A 24,293-nucleotide genomic window follows, 5' to 3' on the forward strand; every position below is an offset into this window, starting at 1 on the left:
TTACTGAACCTTGACGACCTTGATCTTCTCACGGAGCAGCTGGAGACGCACACGGCCCAGAGCCTTTGTAAGGATATCTGCGAGCTGATCTTCAGTGCCAACAAACTGAACCACGACAGTGCCATTCTCAGTGCAGTTCCTGATGTAGTGGTACCGCACTTCAATATGCTTGCTGCGGTCGTGGAACACTGGGTTCTTGATGAGTTGAATTGCGGACTTGTTGTCCACATGTAGATCGGTGACTAGAGGATCAGTTCCTAGCAGATCACCGAGCAAACGGCATGTTGTTGCCATTGCAATGTACTCAGACTCGCAGGATGACATCGCCACCACCCTTTGCTTCTGGCTCTGCCAGGACACCGGACAATCACCGAAGAAGAGGAGTGTACCTGAGGTACTCTTCCTGTCGTCGATGTCGCCAGCCATGTCTGCATCACTGTAGCCGATCAGATGAGCTCCACTGGTCTCTGAGGTGTAGGAGCAGCCGATGTCTATTGTCCCAGCGACGTAGCGGAGTAGGTGCTTGACGACACTCATGTGCTCAGTGGTGGGCGCCTCCATGAAGCAGCTCACCATGCCGACGACGAAGCTGATGTCGGGCCTCGTGTGTACCAGGTAGCGGAGGCTGCCAACGATGCTACGGTAGAGCGTGACTTTGACCGGTGGATTGGAGCTCTGCTTGGACAGCTTCAGCCTTGGCTCCATCGGCACTTGTGCTCCATTGCAATCCGCCATTCTTGCCTTCTCCAGGAGCTTGGCAGTGAAAGTACTCTGCTTCAGAGTAATGTGGTCGGGCTTCTGTGACACCTCGATGCCCAAGTACAGAGTGAGCAGGCCAAGATCGCTCATCTTGAACCTGTCGCACATCTACAGCTTGACATCGGAGATCGCCGTGGTGCACGCGCCGGTGATGACGAGGTCGTCGACGTAGACCCCTAGGAGCAGCCTCGACTTGCCCTTGCCACGGGTGTACACAGCGTGCTCGGAGGCGCTCCGCTCGAATCCGAGCGACACCAGGACGGCGTGGAGCTTGATGTTCTAGGCGCGTGGGGCCTGACGGAGTCCATACATTGCCTTGTGGAGGCGCAGTACCTTGCTGCTGTTCTTGCTGTCGATGAACCTCCTCGCCCAGTTCCCCGTTCTGGAACGCCGTCTTCACATCCATGTGGTGCACCTGCCACTGGAATTGAGCAGCGACGGCGAGCAGAAGCCTGACGGAGTCCAGGCGCGCGACAGGGGCAAAGATCTCATCGAAGTCGATCCCCGGACGCTAGACATAGCCCTTTGCGACGAGCCTGGCCTTGTGCTTGAGGATGATGCCATCGGCGTCGCGCTTCAGCTTGTAGACCCACTTTAGGCCGATGGGCCTGTGACCGGCGGGCAGGTCCACCAGCGTCCATGTGGAGTTCTGCTCGATCGAGGCCAGCTCGTCGACCATCGCCAGCCTCCAGTCCTCATCGCCCTCAGCCTCAGCGAGCGTCGACGGCTCGCCAGTGGGGGTGAGTAGAAGGCGCTCCGCCCGCCCTGGATTCTCCGCGTCAGGATCAACCAGATCGAGAATGCGGCGGTAGCGGTGGATGCCGTCTGGGTCAATGCCAGCATTGAGGTTATCCTCGTCTTGTTCATCTGGTGGATATACGAAGCGGATGGGCTGGGTCTCGCTCGCAGTCGTGGGCCTGACTGGGCTCGATGGCCCATCAGCCATGGATGTGGCCCGAGACGGAGGAGTAGGAGCCGGAGGCGGCGACGCGGCTGGCACGCTCGATGCTAGCATCGGCATGGTCCAGTTCTCGACGGTGAACGTGGACGCGCCGCCGCCATGCTCCCCCTAGTCCCAGCTGGTGCCCTCGTCGAAGATGACGTCCCTGGAGACGACGAGCCTCTTCTTTGCTGGATCATACATGCGATAGGCCTTGCTCCCGTGTTCGTAGCCGATCATCACCATTGGGCGTGAGCGGTCGTCCAGCTTCTTGAGCCCTGGCTTCGTCTCCTTCGCGTAGGCCCTGCAACCAAATACACGCAGGAAGTGTACGTTTGGCTGGCGGCCGTACCAGCCCTCGAATGGAGTCTTGCCATCAAGGCTTCTCGTCAGGGACCAGCACGAACACTGCGCTCATCGCAGCTTCTCCCCAGAACTCTGCAGGCACGTACATGGCCTTGAGCATGCTCCTCGTGGCACCGACGACCGGCTGGTTCCTCCTCTCCACTACCCCATTCTGTTGAGGAGAATAGGGGGCAGTGAGGTGCCGCTGGACGCCGCGCTCGACGCACCACTCAGCGAAATCCACCGCAGTGAACTCGCCGCCGCGGTCCGTGGGAAGCACTCGGAGCGGCTGTCGTGACTCCTTCTCCGCCTCTCCCTGGAAGCGACGAATTTGCCCCGCTGCTTCTTCCTTGGACTTGAGCATGATCATCCACATGAAGCGGCTGAAATCATCGACGAGCAGGAGGAAGTACTTCCCTCCGTGCGTTGGTAGCGAGATAGGCCCGCACAGATCTCCGTGCATGAGCTCGAGGGGCGTCGTGGCACAAAATTTTTCCGCTGCCGAGAACGAACGCGCCGGTGCTTGCCAGCGATGCAGGCCTCGCATAGCTGCTCGACGTGGTCGACCACAGGGAGCCCGCGCACCATGCCAGTCCTAGACATCTTCTGGAGGCTGTCGAAGCTCTGGTGTATGAAGCGGGCGTGCTAGTGCCAGGCCTCGTCGTCGGTGTGCGCCGCCAGACACACAGGCTGCACAATCTTCAGATGTGCTATGTACAACCTGTTCTTGGTGCGAGGGGCCTTGGCGATCAGCAGCCTGTCCTGGTCCTGCACCGTCATGAAGTCGTGCTCGACGTGGGTGGGGAAGCCGAGCTCGTCCAGCTGGCCGATGCTGGACTTCAACTTGGGTATCCAGTAGACATTTGCGAGCTCATGGTGCCGCTCGCCGTCGAAGGCGAACAGCATGGTGCCGCGCCCACAGATGTCGACGACGGAGCCTTCCCCGAACCGCACATTGCCTGACACCGCGCGGTCCAGCTTAGCGAAGACAGCCTCGTCACCAGTCATGTGGTTTGAGGCCCCCGTGTCGAGGTACCAGGCGGGGCCGACGTCGTTTGGTGCACGTTGGAGCACGACGCGTGCGCGCTCCTCATTGAGGAAGACGTGCTCCCCCGTCAGCAGCGAGGCATCCACCACTGGACCAGGCACGACAAGCCCGGGTATCGTGGCGTGGACAATCTCCACGTCAGTGGCCAATTAGAGGCCGGGCTCCTCGTCGTCCTCGTGCTGCGTGAGGTGGGCTGCCGCCGCCTCGTCGCGCTGCTTCTTCCTGCACTCCCGGGCCCGGTGTCCCTTCTTGCCGCAGTAGCGGCATTTGTCGCGATCAGGATCATCGCCGCCGGTGGATGGTGGCGTGTCCTTCTTTGGAGGTGGAACGGTCTTCTGCGCGCCAGAGCCCTGACCGCGATCACGCCCACCCCTACCGCCAGCGGTACTCCCGCCGCTGGGCTTCTTCTTGCGCGCCTCCAACCACTCCTCTGTCAGCAGCAGCTGGTCACCGGCGTTCGTGCCGCCCGGCTCGCCATCCAGGCATTCCTCGACAGCATGCAGGTGGCCCACGACCTCCTCGACAGTGAGGGTGGACAGTGAGGGTGGCTGGTTCCATCATTGTCTCCATCGAGAACGCGATCTGGACGAAACGGCCTGGAACTACAGACAAGAACTTACGCACTACCTTCTCGTCGTCGCAGGCGTCGCCGAGGGAGCGCAGCGTCAACGCCAGGTTGGAGATGCGCATGCCGAAGTCCTCGATCCACTCACCAGGCTTGAACACGATCGACTCGAACTCAGTTCTGAGCCGTCACACGCGAGAGTCGCGCACGCGATCGGTGCCCTGGTGCAGAACGCGGGTGGCCTCCCACGCCGCCATGGCGCTGCCCTTCCTGATCAGCATCGGTGCATCTCCGGTGGCGTGGAGAAAAGCAGCGCCACCAGGCCTGCTTGTCCTCCCGGCGAGAGATGGCGACGTCCTCGATCGCGTCCCACAACGATGCTGCCTGCATGTTCACCTCCATGACCATGGCCCAGTTGGTGTAGTCGCTGCGCTTGAGCATCGGGAAGACGAGGCCCGCACCGCTGCCGCCGCCGCCACCGGCACCTACCTCCCGGATCACCTCCCATTGAACAACGACCTCACCGCCGCCATGTCGTGCCCTGCTCCGTCCCCAGCTCAGCATGCGCCATCGCTGGTCTGCCAGAGGAGGGGCCTGCGACGTGCGCCGCTGGTTGAGTGGAGGTGGCGTCGGAGCGGTGCGCCGCTGGTTGAGTGGAGGAGGCGTCGGATCGGTGCACCGCTCTCCTGACATCTCCCATGTTCGCTCTGATACCAATTGACGTCGGGACACAGGTGTTTTGTGTTGCGTAAAAATTTGCAACGTTTTCTGGTTTGTCCTTATCTATTTATGCTCTCTGTTTACAACTGAAAAAGCTAGAAAATAGGATCAACATCCGAGCCTACAGGGCAGTGCCATCCCACTACCGCTCAGATCCATCACCCCTACAAGTTAGCTGCACGAACAAGTCGTGTCCATCCCCACGAGTATCCAAAGCAGATAAGCTAGACCAAGTCTAAATTGACTGAATCAAAACGGCTAACTGCAAGAGACAATCTTCCTGCTGCTTTAGAGTGGAAATAACTATGATCAGAAAGCATGACTTCAACAGATCAGTTAAGGGCGCCATGTAAGAACATATACATACATATATTTATATCTAATTTGTCTTCCCTTGCTACATGAATTCTATCCTTCAGACAGTCCAATTATATACAGTTTGCATGTCCAAACTAATTTATATGTTTAAGCACAATCGATTGCATAGCAGATGTATTAAACATTCTAAAGCTTGCCGCTCTCCATTGCATATAATTCTAGAAAAAAGGAGGAAAATACAAAAAGAAGTTGATGTTCGAGCAACTACATACTACCTCCAAATATCATGCTGCAAAATACATTGCTCATAAATTCTCAGTTGTTACCTTTTTCCACACTGATGTGTAAGGGCCACAGATCTCTTGTGAACGGCAGACCACTGACTCACTGAGCGAGTCGAAAATTAGCAATTTGACAATACAGTTGCAGATCACGGAAACATTGATAGCACAGGGGCCGTCCTATCTGTAACTAAATTTAGAAAGTAGATAGCTATATTCAGCTAAGTAGAAAACATCCCAGACTACTAGAACATAATGAGTCGGTGAGTATTTATTATTTAACAATATCTGAAGCGTTACCTGTAGTGCACCCATGGTCACCGGCTGTTCACTCCTATTTGCTGTAATTCTTAGTGTTATGCCCATGCGTAGCACCGTACCAGGTACTTCAAACTGTCATCAGTAAACCTTCTGCTCCACTCTGAAAACTAAAGTGGGAATTGCTCTGGTCAAAATCGACAAAAGTGTGCATACCCTATATGGCTATTAATTTTTTAATCTCTGACCTAATATAGCTGGGCTCTTGTCTTTATTCCCTTGGGTTTACGGAAGCCTCCCGCATTGGACACAATAGCCAAGTCACTGAATCAATCAAATCTACTACCTGTATTGTCCACGAAGACAGATGAGCCACCAGCGATGAGCCACCGCCACCATCAAAGAACCCTAACACGAATCAATCTCAAGCGGCGATCTGGAGATGCTTTTTCTTCCGTTATGGGCCAGGATAGGCGGGGAGAGAGAAAGGAGATGTCGTGAGTCGTACGGCTCCTGAATTCTCCAGGCGCATTAGTAATTGATCCGACGGCAATGTATACATCACCTGGAAATACAGATGGACAAAACAATCTAACTTCTAGGATTACCGTGGTGGCTCGTAGGGAGTCTCCAATTAGTAAATATAAAATTGTGGAGTGCGTACAAAAACTGGCAAGTGTACAATTTGTAGTGCATTGTAAAACTTGAAACCTTAAACCTCTGTTTTGGGATTGAGCAAGGACTCAATTTGCATGCATGCCCTCGGTCAAATTTCTCTCGTCACTGTCCCCATGCCATGAGTTAGTAGGGGACACGAGAGCCAGCATTTTCATATTTGTTCGAATAATTGAAATACTAATTGGTAGTTCAACAGTAAGGATTTAGGATTGCATTGTGAGATTCAGTTCAGCCTTTTTCAATCCAAAAGGTGGACACCATCTAATCCACTGTCTGAAACGCAGGTGCAATGTGGTCTGGGGCGCACAGGGTACCTTTGGGCCTATGAGATTTTTGGAGTAGAGCCGGACATGATGTCCTTGGCGAAGCCACTGGCTAATGGCCTTCCTATTGGTATAGTATTGGTCAAGGAAAATATTTCTGCAGCCATAGACTACGGAGACCATGGTACCACATTCGGTGGAAGCCCTGTTGTGTGCCGGGCTGCATTAACCGTGCTGGACAAGATCCAGAAACCTGGCTTCCTGGCAGCGGTGAGCAAGAAAGGAGAGAACTTCAGGCAGCTGCTCAAGACCAAGCTGAGCGGAAATTCTCACGTCAAAGAGATCCGGGGGATTGGTCTCATTGTTGGCATTGAGTTCGACGTGCTGGCTGGTCCTTTAGTCGATGCGTGCTTGGACGCTGGTGTCTTTTTGCTGACAGCCGGGAAAGGCAATGTTGTTAGGCTTGTGCCGCCGCTTATCATCTCAGAAAAGGAGCTGGAGCAAGCCGCAGAGGTGATAAGGGACTGTCTATCTGCTCTTGATTCCTGAAGCCCCTACCTCTTAGTGTAAGCGAAAAATATAATGAGTTCTAGATGTTGAAGTTCCTTTGGAAAATTTGGAAGGAGACAATGTCATGCTTGGCTGTTGTGTCTCTTTCAAAATTTGGGGGGTGAATAAAAGTCATGTTTGACTATTGTGTTGTTCTTGGTGCAAGCATTTTATTGGATGACTTAATCGTCCAAACTACAACAATGATGGTATTTCTCATCTGTGGGCTGAAGACAGGAGCATGACAATCTCATCTGTGCAGAAGCCTTGCCAGAACTCCGATGATGGGTGCGACGCCGTAGGTTGATGGCTCACCTTGCACGTAATTTCCCCGAGTGTCATTGTAATGGTCGTTGGCGTCAGGCCCTCCGACGATGGCGCCATCGATCACATTGGAGTTGGGTCCTGGCCTCTGGAAGTAGCTCGATCCTTCATTGCAGGTGATCTTCCCAGGGTTGGACTTGATGGACGGCAGCGACGCGCCCCGGTGGTGAGGCTGCTGCGGGTACCTGTTTCCGAACCCGACCATGTAGCTCATCCTCATCGGGTTCTTCCCCAGCAGGTAGTCTACCTGTGCCCGCGCGAAGGAGACGAGCTGCGCCGGCGCCAGGCTCACGCCGCCGCACTGCAGCGAGGCCCTCGCCGCCGCCAGGTAGTCGGCGTACGTGACGAGGACGAACATCGCCGACGTGAGGGCCTGGGTGTTTTCCCATTGCTGTACGTAGAGCATGCCGCCTGGGGTGAGCCTGCCGCTGCTGCCGTCGCCGTGCTGCACCACGTTGCACAGGAACTTCTCCACGCTGCTCTTCATCTCGCCGTGGTGGCCGTCGTTGGGCAGCTTCCCTTGGAGGATGAGCTGCAAGATGGCCGACAGTTTAGTTAATTATCAGTTTTGTGACATTCAAAATTTGCGGTTAATTAATAATGGTAGATATGTATCTTGCCTTGGCGACTAGTGCCTGGGCACCGATGAACTTGTTGTCCCAGCCCAACGATTGCGGCACCCAGCCAAGGTTGTTGGCGCCGGCGATGTAGCCCTTGTACTCCTGGTCGCCGGTGGCAATGTAGAGCCAGACAGCCGCCCACAGCAGCTCGTCCTGTTCCATTTCCAGCGACGCAAAGCGAATTTCAGTTTTTTTCCTTTTTTAAAAGATTATTTCTTATTTGAATGTTGATTACAAATTTACAGGGAATGAACTTATGTTTGATTATCATGTTAATTAGTGATTTGCTACCTCGTCGCCGCTGCTGCTGTAGAAGCTTCTGACTGACGGCACGCTGTTCTGGTAGAGGCCACGGTGGTTCTTGGCGAACTCAAACAACTGCAGATGAATCACAAAGTTAGCAGATACAATAGCAATTCCCTCGTCTGCTCAATGTACTATGGCAACCATTCAAACAATAGTTTAATTAGTTTTCAATCATAATATGATTTTATGAAAAGATTTTCAAAATAAATTCAGTCAGCAAAATTAATGGTGCACATAGCAACCGTCCAAGCTGAGCTCTCTGCTGCTATGTGGTACTCGTACAAATATGCGGTCGTAGTAGAGCATGTGGTGAAATTTGAAAATGTAGACATTTATGTGGTCAAAATGAAGATACTCAGCAATAAACATGCAAATAAAACAACAATTAAGACACTGTAATAAACTTACAAAAAAACAATATACACTGCATTTATGCATACGTTCCCAAAACATTTAGAAGCCTGTGTCTGTCTGCATGTAAGTAAGTATTGTTTGTGCACCTGTTTCGCGTGCGTCAGAAGCGTCGACGCGTACTGCCGGTCACCGCCCGGCGCCGGCGTCGAGAACACCACCGCGGCTGCGGCCAGCGCCGCCGCTGTCTCGGCGGCAACGTCGGAGCCCGGGTTGGACGGATTCACCATGTACGAATTCCGGGGCGTGTCCATGTCCTCCGGCCGCTCCCAGCACTTGTGGTCGGAGTCGCCGTCGCCGACCTGCACGTAGAGCGTGTCGGGGGCGGCGTGCGCCCTGGCCAGGTAGTCAGCGCCCCACCGGACAGCCTCCAGCGTGTGGCCCAGCTCCCCCGCCGCCGCCAGTCGGGCCCCATGCTCCACCACCACCCACGACAGCATCGTCACCGTGAACGCCATGGGAAACCCGAACTTGACGTTGTCGCCGGAGTCGTAGTAGCCGCCGGTGAGATCCACCTGCATGCACATTTATTAGACGTCATCACCATCGCGAGGATCATGCATGCATGCAAATGGACAGAACACTGATGAATGGAGGGCGTGCTTACGCCGTGGTCGGCGCCATCGTTGAGGGCGGAGTGGCCGCGCCACCGGACGCGCTGGGTCGGCGGCAGCCTGCCGGAGCGCTGCGCCTCGAAGTAGAGCAGCGACTTGGAGAGGGCGGCCGCGTAGTCGTGCTGCGCCGGTGCGCACCCTGGCATGACTGCCAAAACCCCTGCCATGGCAACTACCAGCAGCGCCCTCCTACTAACCATCGTCGGTCGATCTTTCCTCGGATTAAACCCTTATTACAAAAAATGTCGTGCTTAATACCTAGCTATTTCTAATGTGATACTGGCCTTGCACTACCCTTGTACTCGACGAATGTGCTTCTCCTGCTGATGGAGCGTGTATTTATAGGCCCAAACAGATACCAACACGGTCAAATTCAAAATCCGCCATAAATGCACACAATTAATAGCGTCCGGCCGGAATATTAAGTGCAAGATTTTTGACCATCCAAAACCACAGCTAATGTAAACGTATCTTCTCTGTATCTGAATTTAGCTAATTGGCGATGCTCTATGCGAATGCAATTCCAAGTTTCTATTATTAAATCTAACTCGTCGTTTAATCGATTACTAATCTTTTGCGTGCATATGAGTACTTATTTTCTGGTCCTGCAAGATCAAAATCCGATAGTGATTCGGCTCGATTATCCAATTTCCTTCGAAATCACTCTGGATTGTGTGAAAAAACTACTTAAATCTCAATCATATCTGTAAGATCGTGTGCAATAGATTTTTTCTGAAATTTTCCTGATATCTTAAAGACGCAAATATTTCTTGATATTAATATATTCCCTTTATCGAAAAAATAATCTTAATGACGCAATGTACTAAGTGCTGACTTGTGAAAGATAAATGGGAAAAGGGTGTACCCTTTCTTAACAATCACACGATTTCTTACAACTTCTTACTACACACCTAGATGCCATCTCTTAGCTACACATATCTATAATATCTATAAATTTCATCCCCACTAACAAGTAATTAATGTTTGCAAGCTCAAACCTCATGCAACCACATCATCTCTATTATTTTTGTCCATTAGATAACAAATATGTGGTCTAGATTACTGTCACGGTTATGCAATGTTGTGCTTTGGGCTGTCCTCTGTAGACTCTTCCGCTTCAATGTGAAATGCGCTTCAATGGAAATAATAAGATGACGTTTGGTGCTTCCTCTCATCACAGTTAATAATGCTAGATGCCTAGATACGAAACGATCGGGGCATTTAACGGATGATGATGCATCCCGTCAATCGGCCGGCTGTTTATTATCCTCCCTGTTCAACTTTCTTTTCCACCAGTTCTCCATACCCCAGCACCACCGGTCCTGACAAATGAGGTGGGTGGTCGCAGTGTATCAAAATTCAAAGGGACGCAACTGACAGGGGCACCGGATGACCTTGACAAAGGCGTATCCCACCGGCAATGAGCTGGCGACGGCGCATGGCGCGGGAAGCTCCCCTTTTCTTTGTTCAACCTATAGTGATGGCAGCAGCCGCAGCTCAAAGATGCACGAGGATTTAGGCGACTGTTTTCTCGGTGACAACATCAAAGCAACAATGATTGGGAGAAATTTTTGTTGTGTTCTCTGTATTTATCTGAACATCCAATGTGCTAACGGTGTGTCTGTCGCACTCTTGGTTGCAGGTTAGATTCATGGTGTTAGAACTGTCGGCCACCGTTCATGATCAAAACCACATCACCCCACAAAACATATTCCATGTCCTCCATGTCTGAACAGCTCATATGTCGCTCCAGAGCATAGCCGGTGCTGCCTGCCGGGATGGAAAATCCTTTAGGTTTGATCATGGAGTTCTCAGTAAGCATACCAAATCGATTTGGTAATATAGAACCTATTTTGTCTCTGACATTTAATATTTTCCATGCAAATGTTGGTACTGCCATGATTTTTCAGGGATAAAACTTGGTATTGCTGGCCAAATAAATTTGCCTCCTTCTCCATTGTAAGTGTGTAAGCAGTTAAGAATCCAACTTTATTCTAAATAAAAAAAACTCAAGAATATACGTTGGCCTAAATGTTTTCCGAACTGTGTTGAACCAGTATAACTTATTTGGAATCGAGATTCAAGAGGTTAGGTAATAGGTAGCCACAAACTATTGATAATAGGAAGCCACAAACTATCTTTATTTTACCTCCCTTCTCCAGAATTATTTCCTCTATAACTGCAAACTGTGTTGTAAAATTCCCTTGGAGTAATTTTAGTGATGTATCCTCTGAACTCTCAACCAGCATCGACGCTAATAAAACCTGCATTTTCATTTTATCTTATCATGTGTTGTACCTCCAGGTTGACCATATTTGTATTACTTGCTATTGGAAGCAAATTTTCTTTCCATCCTTTCATGATAACAGAGTTATACTGTTGGATCAAAAAACCCTAAGAGTATGTTACCTATCAGGCATTCAAGGTACAAAAAACAAATACTCCATTTCTTTCTTTCGTTGGATCAAAAACCTCTAAGAGTACTAATGGAAACCTTGAGTACTACATTTCTTTCTTTCGTTGTTTTCATATGCATTATACTCTCTACATTGAAGAAACATTAACATTTGTGCGAGCTTATGGTTGGAAGCTAACAGCTCGAGAAAGTTAATAAAACTCTGATTTGACCCGGATTGTGCAGATTGTATTTAATAAACTGCATATATATGAAAAGCATTTGTTGAGCTAATTCCTTTATAACTGTGCATCTGATCAGCCAAGATGAGTCCGGGGAATAACACACCTATGATTATAATTTGGATGTTACACTCATGTTCCGCAGCAACGCGCAGGGTTTCACCTAGTTCTAATTAAAGCTTAATCTTCACATATTTTAGATATGTATAAACATTAACTGTTAGAGATAAACTAAAGTTGCGTAAAACGATGCTCTCCTCGCAATGGCACATATGATGTTTGCTCAATTGGAAGATAGAAAAAAGAATGGAAAAATTAGATCTCATATATTTGCATGCTATCGCTAATTGTAAGAGATGACAATAAGAGATAATGTACTCCATACCATGCTCTTATTTCTCGATAAATAGTCGAATTCATAAGAGACAATAGCTTAATGCTTGCAAACCTTGCTTTTGTCTCTTAGTGATGTGTGTAACTAATGATGTTTGTCTGTGTGGTACTAATTAAATGTAGATTTGAAAATGGGAATATATAAGAGATGCGGTGTGGCCGGGTTTTGGCACACTTGAACTTTGTAGGGGTGTTGGATGTCATCCATGACAGGGGAGTCTTGGTCACAACAGCCTCAAAAGTGTAATTCTTGTAGTAGGTCAACGAAAGTACGCTTTTAACCACCTGGACACACTCTCTATGATTATTTTCGTGGACCCTCTTTTGAGTGCCACTTGCACCACATATGTGATTTCATAGGCTTCCATAGTCACCAGATTTTCCATGTTTTAGTACCATAGCCATGACCTCATATCATATCTCCCAAGTTGTCATGCACAACAATGCCACTCTAATTTATAGTAGTTTCTTACATTTTGTGAATTACAGAGCTTCATTAATAGGTCATAGGGTTGCAGTCGCTTTGCAAGATAGGGCCAAGAAAGTCCGGCATATAACTAGCCAAAAAATGATTTTATGTCCGCACTCTCTCGCCTAGCATATAAATGAGCCGCCTCATTATAAGCGCCTCTACTAAGTCGTAGTAGTTTTTTTCTTTTTTTTCCTACAGATTGATTTAAAACAAAATTTACCAATGATTACAGTAGTTTTTAACAATAAAAATCATGTATTTGCAATAATAAAAAAGGTTAACCAAGAACTTGTTCGCTGCAATTTATACAACAAAGAATCATCATCTATGCCAACAAAAAGTTAAAATGTTTGCAAAAAAAACCCATGTGATGGCAGCCTCAAACTTGTAGTTCTTGTAGTAGTTCAACGAAAGTAAGCTCTTAACACTATCCTAGGGAAGCAAACTAAGCAGCCCATACTTTAGCAGCTAGGGCATGTTTCATATCTCGTGATGTCATGAAGAAGATGGAGTACAACTTTTCTTAGTGGCTTATGTAAGTAATGTAAATTCATTTTTTTTCTTTAGAGGAAGAACATATGTATTCCATTCACAAATGGATGCACAAACGACTAATTTATAGTAGTTTCTTGTTTTTCTGTGAATTACAAAGATTCATTAATAGGCCATAGGGTTACAGTCGCTTTGCAAGACAGTGCCAATAATGTCTGGCATGTAGTTGAGAAACATACACGATTTTCTATCCGCACTCTCTCGCCTATCACATAAATGAGCTGCCTCATTATTAGCATCTCTACTAATATAACTAAGAACAAGGAAAGAAAACAACCCACTGGATTCCTTGAAATCTCCAACCTTCCTTCTCTATCTTTCTCATAAAATTTGACGACCACCTGGACACACTCTCTATGATTATTTTCGTGGACCCTCTTTTGAGTGCCACTTGCACCACATATGTGATTTCATAGGCTTCCATAGTCACCAGATTTTCCATGTTTTAGTACCATAGCCATGACCTCATATCATATCTCCCAAGTTGTCATGCACAACAATGCCACTCTAGAGTCCACATTTGGTTTGATAGTAGCATGATTAAGTGGCTAATTAATAGTTTCCAAGGAGTTGTCAACTACACCTCATGGATATTGTGAACTTTGTCGTTACCTAACATAGCCAAGGCATGAGCCGGCTCATTCTATATGAGCAGTGCTATACGTATGTCATTTTTTATTATTCTATTTGCATAGGACACACACTGACACATGTGATACGTCTCCGACGTATCGATAATTTATTATGTTCCATGCCACATTATTGATGATATCTACATGTTTTATACACATTATATGTCGTATTTATGCATTTTGGTTTCAGAAATCCTAGTAAGGAAATATTCTCGGAATTGGACGAAATCAACGCCCAGGATCCTATTTTGCCACGAAGCTTCCAGAAGTCCGAGGGAGAGTCGAAGTGGGGCCATGAGGTGGCGACACACCAGGGCGGCGCGGCCCAGGCCCTGGCCGCGCCGGCCTGTGGTGTGGGCCCCTCGTGATGCCCCTTTACCTGCCCTTCCGCCTACAAATAGCCTCCGTCGCGAAACCCCCAGTACCGAGAGCCACGATACGGAAAACCTTACTGAGACGCCGCCGCCGCCAATCCCATCTCGGGGGATTCTGGAGATCGCCTCCGGCACCCTGTCGGAGAGGGGAATCATCTCCCGGAGGACTCTTCACCGCCATGGTCGCCTCCAGAGTGACGAGTGAGTAGTTCACCCCTGGACTATGGGTCCATAGCAGTAGCTAGATGGTTGTCTTCTCCTTATGTGCTTCATTGTCGGATCTTGTGAGCTGCCTAACATGATCAAGATCATCTATCTGTAATGCTATATGTTGTGTTTGTCGGGATCCGATGGATAGAGAATACTATGTTATGTTGATTATCAATCTATTACCTTTGTGTTGTTTATGATCTTGCATGCTCTCCGTTATTAGTAGAGGCTCTGGCCAAGTTTTTACTCTTAACTCGAAGAGGGAGTATTTATGCTCGATAGTGGGTTCATGCCTCCATTAAATGCAGGACGTGTGAGAAAGTTCTAAGGTTGTGGATGTGCTGTTGCCACTAGGGATAAAACATTGATGCTATGTCCGAGGATGTAGTTATTGATTACATTACGCACCATACTTAATGCAATTGTCTGTTGTTTGCAACTTAATACTGGAAGGGGTTCGGATGATAACCTGAAGGTGGACTTTTTAGGCATAGATGCATGCTGGATAGCGGTCTATGTACTTTGTCGTAATGCCCAATTAAATCTCACAATACTCATCATGTCATGTATGTGCATGGTCATGCCCTCTCTATTTGTCAATTGCCCGACTGTAATTTGTTCACCCAACATGCTATTTATCTTATGGGAGAGACACCTCTAGTGAACTGTGTACCCCGGTCCATTCTTTTACATTGAATACAATCTACTGCAATACTTGTTCTACTCTTTTATGCAAACAATCATTATCCACACTATACATCTAATCCTTTGTTACAGCAAGCCGGTGAGATTGACAACCTCACTGTTTCGTTGGGGCAAAGTACTTTGGTTGTGTTGTGCAGGTTCCACGTTGGCGCCGGAATCTCTGGTGTTGCGCCGCACTACATCTCGCCGCCATCAACCTTCAACGTGCTTCTTGGCTCCTCCTGGTTCGATAAACCTTGGTTTCTTTCTGAGGGAAAACTTGCTACTGTGTGCAACATACCTTCCTCTTGGGGTTCCCAACGAACGTGTGCGTTACACGCCATCAAGCTCTTTTTCTGGCGCCGTTGCCGGGGAGATCAAGACACGCTGCAAGGGGAGTCTTCACAATCCAATCTCTTTACTTTGTTTTTGTTTTGCTTTATTTTATTTACTACTTTGTTTGCTGCATTATATCAAAACACAAAAAAATTAGTTGCTAGTTTTACTTTATTTACTATCTTGTTCTCCATATCAAAAACACAAAAAAAATTAGTTACTTGCATTTACTTTATTTACCTCTTGTTTATTTCATCATGTTTCCTCCTAAGTACACTCTAAAAGACATACCGGTAGGACGTGGGTCTATCATTGGAAGAGATAATATAGAAGCATTTTTCACTCATGTTAGTAAAGTTGAAGATTTTGAAGATAGATCCTTGGCAAAAGTTATTCCTACTTATGAAGGTTCTACTGCCTCTTTAGTACGCATGTTGGAAACTAGGTTTGTTAATCTTAATCCTATAATTCAACATATGTTTCTTACACTCTCTGATATGGAAAGGGGAGAAAAGAGAGATTTTGTTTTAGAAGTCCTTCTTAGAGAATTTGATGATATAGCTAAAGAAGCGAGAAAAGTTTTTATTAAGCATAAGAGGCTTGGATTTTATCCTGATGTTACAAGAACACTTGAAAAAATGGACATGGATAGAATAAGGTACACTAATAATGGGGAGATTAAAGTACCGATACCTAGTAAGCTCCTAGGAATGCATGAAGCTCTAGAAAATAATTATGCTTGGCTTGTTCCTGAAAATTTGTTTGATGAGAGTAGCAAGCCCAAGACTAATGAAAAGGGAGCCGCTGAAACTTATGTCTCCAAAATACTATGCATGGTTGAGAAAACTCCAAACCCCGCTGTTGATACTTCATCTCCTGATAATACTTGATACACACTTTCTGCGCCTAGCTGAAAGGCGTTAAAGAAAAGCGCTTATGGGAGACAACCCATGTTTTTACTACAGTACTTTATTTTATATTTGAGTCTTGGAAGTTGTTTACTACTGTAGCAACCTCTCATTATCTTAGTTTTATGCATTGTTGTACCAAGTAAAGTCTTTGATAGTAAGGTTCATACTAGATTTGGATTACTGCGCAGAAACAGATTTCTTTGCTGTCACGAATTTCGACCTGACTCTCTGTAGGTAGCTCAGAAAAATATGCCAATTTACGTGCGTGATCCTCAGATATGTACGCAACTTTCATTAAATTTGGGCATTTTCATTTGAGCAAATCTGGTGCCACTTTAAAATTCGTCTTTACGAACTGTTCTGTTTTAACAGATTCTGCCTTTTATTTCGCATTGCCTCTTTTGCTATGTTGGATGAATTTCTTTGATCCATTAATGTCCAGTAGCTTTGTGCAATGTCCAGAAGTGTTAAGAATGATTATGTCACCTCTGAACATGTAAATTTTTATTGTGCACTAACCCTCTAATGAGTTGTTTCGAGTTTGGTGTGGAGGAAGTTTTCAAGGATCAAGAGAGGGAAATGATGCAATATGATCAAGGAGAGTGAAAGCTCTAAGCTTGGGGATGCCCCGGTGGTTCACCCCTGCATATTTTAAGAAGACTCAAGAGTCTAAGCTTGGGGATGCCCAAGGCATCCCCTTCTTCATCGACAATATTATCAGGTTCCTCCCCTGAAACTATATTTTTATTCCATCACATCTTATGTACTTTGCTTGGAGCGTCGGTTTGTTTTTGTTTTTGTTTTTGTTTGAATAAAATGGATCCTAGCATTCATTGTGTGGGAGAGAGACACGCTCCGCTGTTGCATATGGACAAATATGTCCTTAGGCTTTACTCATAGTATTCATGGCGAAGGTTGAATCTTCTTCGTTAAATTGTTATATGGTTGGAATCGGGAAATGCTACATGTAGTAATTCTAAAATGTCTTGGATAATTTGATACTTGGCAATTGTTGTGCTCATGTTTAAGCTCTTGCATCATATACTTTGCACCCATTAATGAATAAACACCTAGAACTTGCTAAATTTGGTTTGCATATTTGGTCTCTCTAAAGTCTAGATAATTTCTAGTATTGAGTTTTGAACAACAAGGAAGACGGTGTAGAGTCTTATAATGTTTACAATATGACTTTTATGTGAGTTTTGCTGCACCGTTCATCCTTGTGTTTGTTTCAAATAACCTTGCTAACCTAAACCTTGTATCGAGAGGGAATACTTCTCATGCATCCAAAATCCTTGAGCCAACCACTATGCCATTCGTGTCCACCATACCTACCTACTACATGGTATTTCTCCGCCATTCCAAAGTAAATTGCTTGAGTGCTACCTTTAAAATTTCCACCATTCGCCTTTGCAATATATAGCTCATGGGACAAAATAGTCTTAAAAACTATTGTGGTATTGAATATGTACTTATGCACTTTGTCTCTTATTAAGTTGCTTGTTGTGCGATAACCATGTTCCTGGGGACGCCATCAACTCTTTGTTGAATATCATGTGAGTTGCTATGCATGTCCGTCTTGTCTGAAGTAAGGGAGATTTACCACTCATTTAATGGTTAGAGCATGCATATTGTTAGAGAAGAACATTGGGCCGCTAACTAAAGCCATGAATCATGGTGGAAGTTTCAGTTTTGGACATATATCCTCAATCTCATATGAGAACACTAAATGTTGCTACATGCTTATGCATTAAAGAGGAGTCCATTATCTGTTGTCTATGTTGTCCCGGTATGGATGTCTAAGTTGAGAATAATCAAAAGCGAGAAATCCAAATGCGAGCTTTCTCCTTAGACCTTGGTACAGGCGGCATAGAGGTACCCCTTTGTGACACTTGGTTAAAACATGTGTATTGCGATGATAATCCTGGTAATCCGAGCTAATTAGGACAAGGTGCAGGCACTATTAGTATACTATGCATGAGGCTTGCAACTTGTAAGATATAATTTACATGATACATATGCTTTATTACTACCGTTGACAAAATTGTTTCATGTTTTCAAAATAAAAGCTCTAGCACAAATATAGCAATCGATGCTTTCCTCTTTGAAGGACCTTTCTTTTACTTTTATGTTGAGTCAGTTCACCTATTTCTCTCCACCTCAAGAAGCAAACACTTGTGTGAACTGTGCATTGATTCCTACATACTTGCATATTGCACTTGTTATATTACTTTACATTGACAATATCCATGAGATATACATGTTATAAGTTGAAAGCAACCGGTGAAAATTAATCTTCCTTTGTGTTGCTTCAATACCTTTACTTTGATTTATTGCTTTATGAGTTAACTCTTATGTAAGACTTATTGATGCTTGTCTTGAAGTACTATTCATGAAAAGTCTTTGCTTTATGATTCATTTGTTTACTCATGTCATTACCATTGTTTTGATCGCTGCATTCATTACATATGCTTACAATAGTATGATCAAGGTTATGATGGCATGTCACTCCAGAAATTATCTTTGTTATCGTTTACCTGCTCGGGACGAGCAAGAACTAAGCTTGGGGATGCTGATACGTCTCCGACGTATCGATAATTTCTTATGTTCCATGCCACATTATTGATGATATCTACATGTTTTATACACATTATATGTCGTATTTATGCATTTTCCGGCACTAACCTATTAACGAGATGCCGAAGAGCCGATTCTTGTATTCTGCTGTTTTTGGTTTCAGAAATCCTAGTAAGGAAATATTCTCGGAATTGGACGAAATCAACGCCCAGGGTCCTATTTTGCCACGAAGCTTCCAGAAGTCCGAGGGAGAGTCGAAGTGGGGCCACGAGGTGGCGACACACCAGGGCGGCGCGGCCCAGGCCCTGGCCGCGCCGGCCTGTGGTGTGGGCCCCTCGTGACGCCCCTTTACCTGCCCTTCCGCCTACAAATAGCCTCTGTCACGAAACCCCCAGTACCGAGAGCCACGATACGGAAAACCTTACTGAGACGCAGCCGCCGCCAATCCCATCTCGGGGGATTCTGGAGATCGCCTCCGGCACCCTGCCGGAGAGGGGAATCATCTCCCGGAGGACTCTTCACCGCCATGGTCGCCTCCGGAGTGATGAGTGAGTAGTTCACCCCTGGACTATGGGTCCATAGCAGTAGCTAGATGGTTGTCTTCTCCTTATGTGCTTCATTGTCGAATCTTGTGAGCTGCCTAACATGATCAAGATCATCTATCTGTAATGCTATATGTTGTGTTTGTCGGGATCCGATGGATAGAGAATACTATGTTATGTTGATTATCAATCTATTACCTTTGTGTTGTTTATGATCTTGCATGCTCTCCGTTATTAGTAGAGGCTCTGGCCAAGTTTTTACTCTTAACTCCAAGAGGGAGTATTTATGCTCGATAGTGGGTTCATGCTTCCATTAAATCTGGGACAGTGACAGAAAGTTCTAAGGTTGTGGATGTGCTGTTGCCACTAGGGATAAAACATTGATGCTATGTCCGAAGATGTAGTTATTGATTACATTACGCACCATACTTAATGCAATTGTCTGTTGTTTGCAACTTAATACTGGAAGGGGTTCGGATGATAACCTGAAGGTGGACTTTTTAGGCATAGATGCATGCTGGATAGCGGTCTATGTACTTTGTCATAATGCCCAATTAAATCTCACAATACTCATCATGTCATGTATGTGCATGGTCATGCCCTATCTATTTGTCAATTGCCCGACTATAATTTGTTCACCCAACATGCTATTTATCTTATGGGAGAGACACCTCTATTGAACTGTGGACCCCGGTCCATTCTTTTACATTGAATACAATCTACTGCAATACTTGTTCTACTGTTTTCTACAAACAATCATCATCCACACTATACATCTAATCCTTTGTTACAGCAAGCCGGTGAGATTGACAACCTCACTGTTTCATTGGGGCAAAGTACTTTGTTTGTGTTGTGCAGGTTCCACGTTGGCGCCGGAATCTCTGGTGTTGCGCCGTACTACATCTCGCCGCCATCAACCTTCAACGTGCTTCTTGGCTCCTCCTGGTTCGAGAAACCTTGGTTTCTTTCTGAGGGAAAACTTGCTACTGTGTGCAACATACCTTGGTTACACGCCATCAACATGCACCACACATGCATAGATGATCTTCTAGGTGCAAAGGGTGGGAGGCGCCTGCTAGGGCAGTCTTGAGGCGGTGCTTCTTCTTCATAGGTGACCTATGTCTGTCGAGAGGCGCCCTTGAATCTCTGGCTATCCTTCTTGTTGTAGGTGTATCTAGAGTGGTTGGCTTTGTAAGCGATGTGTGGTGTTCGTCGTGACACTTGTGTCATATTCAATGTTGTATCGTTCATCATCATCTTGTTCTATGTGCTAGATATTTCTTGTAGGACATATCCTTAAAAAAAGAGCAGAAAGGCACCTCACGAGCTATGCTTCCCAATCGGACTTCACGCCGGAGTAAAACAATGAGCACCACTGCGCCATCACTTGTACAAAAAGTGGTGTAAGGGTACATTGCCCATATGTGTGGTTTTGGTAATTAATGACAACCCCAATGGACTAATGTTTTCATTGAGTTTATATGAAGGAATATTTCATAGGTAATACTTATAGTCCATGTGTTGGATTCAAGTATGGATGCCATGAAGATAAAGATATACCTTGAGTATTGGCATCAATATCATCGATTTAAAGACATATATGTGATATGATCAAAGAATAAAAAATGAAGATGGAGTTCTTATGTGGAACTCAATATTACCCATGCTCTAGCTTATGTGTTAAGCAATGAATGATCAAGATAGTATGATAGAGCATGAGAAGATACAAGGTTGACCAATACAAAGAGTGAAGAATATATTCAAGTTTAGTCAACACATGAAGCATGAAGAATGTGCCACGTGAAGTCATGTGGTATGGTAAGCCTTGTCAATTATGCTTTATGAACAAACCCATCACATATGTGCCCTTATGTTGTCTATGTGGGTTAGGTATCTTTTCATGGGCATGCATCAAAAGTGAGATCTCATATAGCCCATGAGATGATGACATCAATTGGTGATCGTCATCAAGGTTGAGTTGGGCAAGTTCAAGTTGAGCATCTCAAGAGGATCACATGCTTGAAGCTTGCCATCCATTTAGTGATAATGGACATGTGAAGATGTGCTTAATGAAGCTACCCCATAATGGCATATGGGGGAGCAAATCATGAGTCTTCAAGAAACAACGATGATCAAGTGATGCACTCCGGCTTGATGGAACTTTAAGCGTTGTCATCAAGATCAAGAGGGTTGCGCAAGGCAAAGGTATGGCCTTGCTAGGTTTTCATTTTACCGGTCTCAAGGTGGTTGTTGGGAGACCGGATTATAGGATAGATAGTCGCACTATCAAGAGGGGCTTTCGGTTGGGTAACTTGATCACATCGTCTTAGGGAGCTCAATCCTTTGCATACTTTGCATATCTCTATTGCTTCTTGGTATTTTTCTGTGTGAGTTTCTTGAGCTTGTTGCTAGCTTTTTAACAAGCCCAAGTTCATCGAAAACGGAATCCGCAGGCATCTTCTATTGCGTTTTCGAGTTTGGACATCTTACCGTTTCTTGACGTTGAGAGACTCCCTCTCTAGAATCATCTAAAAATAATTTCTTGACGTTGAGAGACTCCCTCTCTAGAATCATCTAAAAATAATTTCTGTCAATCCCGCAACCCCACAATTAGTAGCCAAATACACGATGCATTCCACTAGGCCCATAAAGGTGAAGTATCATGTAGTCGACGTTCACTTGACACCACTAGAAGAATAACACCACAACTTAAATATCAAAACATTAAATATTACTCAACATAGTTCCACTGCTAACATCATGACTTCTCCCATGTCCTCAAGAACTAAACGAACTACTCACAAGACATCATGTGGATCATAATCAGAGGTGATAATAATTAATAAAAATCTAGACATAAACCTTAATCCAATGGTTTCACTTAATAGCATCAACTACAAGGAGTAATTGACATCGGGAAAGTTTCCCCTATGAACTAGACAAGAATCAAAGGCCCTTTCCATTTCAAAAGAATTTCACGTTTAATAGTCGCAATTTAAGAACACGTATGTTTATGTTTTGCACAAATCTGGTTTTCCTCATCTTTATATATGTTCCACTTGTTTTTTCAAACGTGAGTTATTACGGTGTGAATTTCCATTCATACTCCCTCCCGCCCACTTTAAAACCCAGCGTTATCATCTTCTAGCGGCTTGCTATTTTCATTTTCATATTAAGTTGCCTATCTTTGGTGAATTAGAAACGGGCCTAGGGATCCGGGCCACTAGGGTTTTCCATCCTCCACCGACGGTGTCCGGACGGACGTGGAGTCCTTCTTGTTCCCGGACGGAATGTTCTGTTCGGTCTTCTCTCCTGGTTACAGTGATATATTGAGACTGATCGATTTTCTCTCTTGGTTTCAAGCCTCTAATCTTTCTGTGTTGATTGTTGTAGATCGCCATGGCGGACCAATCTCCTCCAATTCGTCGAATCATGCAGAGGGATCTGGTAGCAAGAAACCGGAGGCGGTGGTGGATACGATGAAGCACCCCAGAGTTGAAGAGGATGAAGGGGATGATCTCGTCTTTGAAAGATGAAATTAAGGTCCCCAAGGAAGGCATCAAGTGGATGGGGTTGGCTAGAGTTCACACGGCGAATTTCTTTAGTCCTCAAACTTTCGAGCAGCACATGAGGGTGGCATGGTAACGGAGCTCCAACTAGCTGGAGATATTATGCACTACCCTATATTTCAACTTATGACCAACCTGAAGACCCTCTTTTTTGAGAGAGCACGCCAAAGGCATGCCTTATCTTTATAAAAGAGCTGCCTCGCTTTGCAAGACAGTGCCAATAAAACTCTGATATGACCCGGATTGTGCAGATTGTATTTAATAAACTGCATATATATATGAAATGCGTTTGTTGAGCTAATTCCTTTATAACTGTGCATCTGATCAGCCAAGATGAGTCTGAGGAATAACACGCCTATGATTATAATTTGGATGTTTCACCTAGTTCTAATTAAAGCTTAATCTTCACATATTTTAGAGGTGTATAAACATTAACTGTTAGAGATAAACTAAAGTTGGGTACAACGATGCTCTATACGCATGCATGCAATTCCAAGTTTCTATTATTAAATTCAAACGCGTATGAGATTTTGCATTGATGTTTTATACCCAAAGTGACTACTAGGTGCCAATCGAATCCCATGTAGAATCACTTCGGTCGCCTCAAATCCCATGTAGCATGGATGCTCCGTACTAGCTAAAGAGCAAACTACGCACCCAGAAAATAAAACGATTTAGCGAACCGCGCAACAAAAAAGGGTAGATTTTATTTGCTAGTAGGCTAGTTGGTATTGCTGGCCAAATAAATTTGCCTCCTTCTCCATTGTAAGTGTGTAAGTAGTTAAGAATCCAACTTTATTCTCAATAAAAAAACTCAAGAATTGTTGCGGTCAGAAACCCACCGGCGAGCAGCGACGGGCAACACAGGAGAGCCGGGAGCAACTTAGGGCTGCGGCTGGCCCTGGTCCCTCCGAGCGACGGCCCGCAAAGACTCCGGCACGCACGTCCGATGCTGGTGCAAAGGCGTGCCACCTGACCTATACCTGGTCAGGAAGGTGATGGAGATGCCTCGCTTAGTTTCCTGCATGGCATACACGTAAACATTAAATACGAGCCTCGATCGGCTCTCAGGTTATCCTGTGAATCGGCTCAAAGAGCCGATCCACCCATGATTCATACGAGGTGTACGAATATATGGTGGTCCTGCTTGATCAAGATAAAGCTAAAACGATCTACGACGATTTAGGGTTTTCACCGCATAATCGGAACGTCCTACTCGTGATTGGGCCTCGCGGCCGCACACGGTGATCGTAAGCCGATCCTAGACAGGGCCTAAAAACCAACACGAGGTTGATCCCCGGAACATCCTGTCTAGGGCTAGCAAACTACACCCTACGCGTCGAGGGGGAGGGGGAGGCGGAGAGCGAGGATGACCGCTTCTCCTGGGACGATTTCACCTCCTCCA

The 24,293-nt window shown here is 46.0% G+C and overlaps 2 protein-coding genes across 2 annotated transcripts in view; one reads left to right on the forward strand and one right to left on the reverse strand.

The window, feature by feature from the left end:
• LOC127345271 (acetylornithine aminotransferase, mitochondrial) overlaps positions 1-6,818 on the forward strand; it is a 62,608-nt gene extending 55,790 nt beyond the window's left edge. Inside the window, exon 3 of the mRNA XM_051371719.2 lies at positions 6,197-6,818. Coding sequence (XP_051227679.1) covers positions 6,197-6,724 — 528 coding nt within the window. The 3' untranslated portion in view covers positions 6,725-6,818. The remainder of the gene's footprint in view (positions 1-6,196) is intronic.
• Positions 6,819-6,974: 156 nt separating this feature from the next.
• LOC127345279 (endoglucanase 14-like) lies at positions 6,975-9,199 on the reverse strand. The gene is made up of 5 exons (XM_051371726.2): positions 8,993-9,199; positions 8,475-8,900; positions 7,960-8,046; positions 7,669-7,821; positions 6,975-7,580 (listed from the first exon to the last, which is right to left on the reverse strand). The coding sequence occupies exons 1-5, from the start codon at positions 9,197-9,199 to the stop codon at positions 6,975-6,977; spliced, it is 1,479 nt and encodes a 492-aa protein (XP_051227686.1).
• Between the last annotated feature and the right edge of the window lie 15,094 nt (positions 9,200-24,293).

The sequence above is a fragment of the Lolium perenne genome, chromosome 1, assembly GCF_019359855.2.
Source record: "Lolium perenne isolate Kyuss_39 chromosome 1, Kyuss_2.0, whole genome shotgun sequence".
Classification (NCBI taxonomy): domain Eukaryota; kingdom Viridiplantae; phylum Streptophyta; class Magnoliopsida; order Poales; family Poaceae; genus Lolium; species Lolium perenne.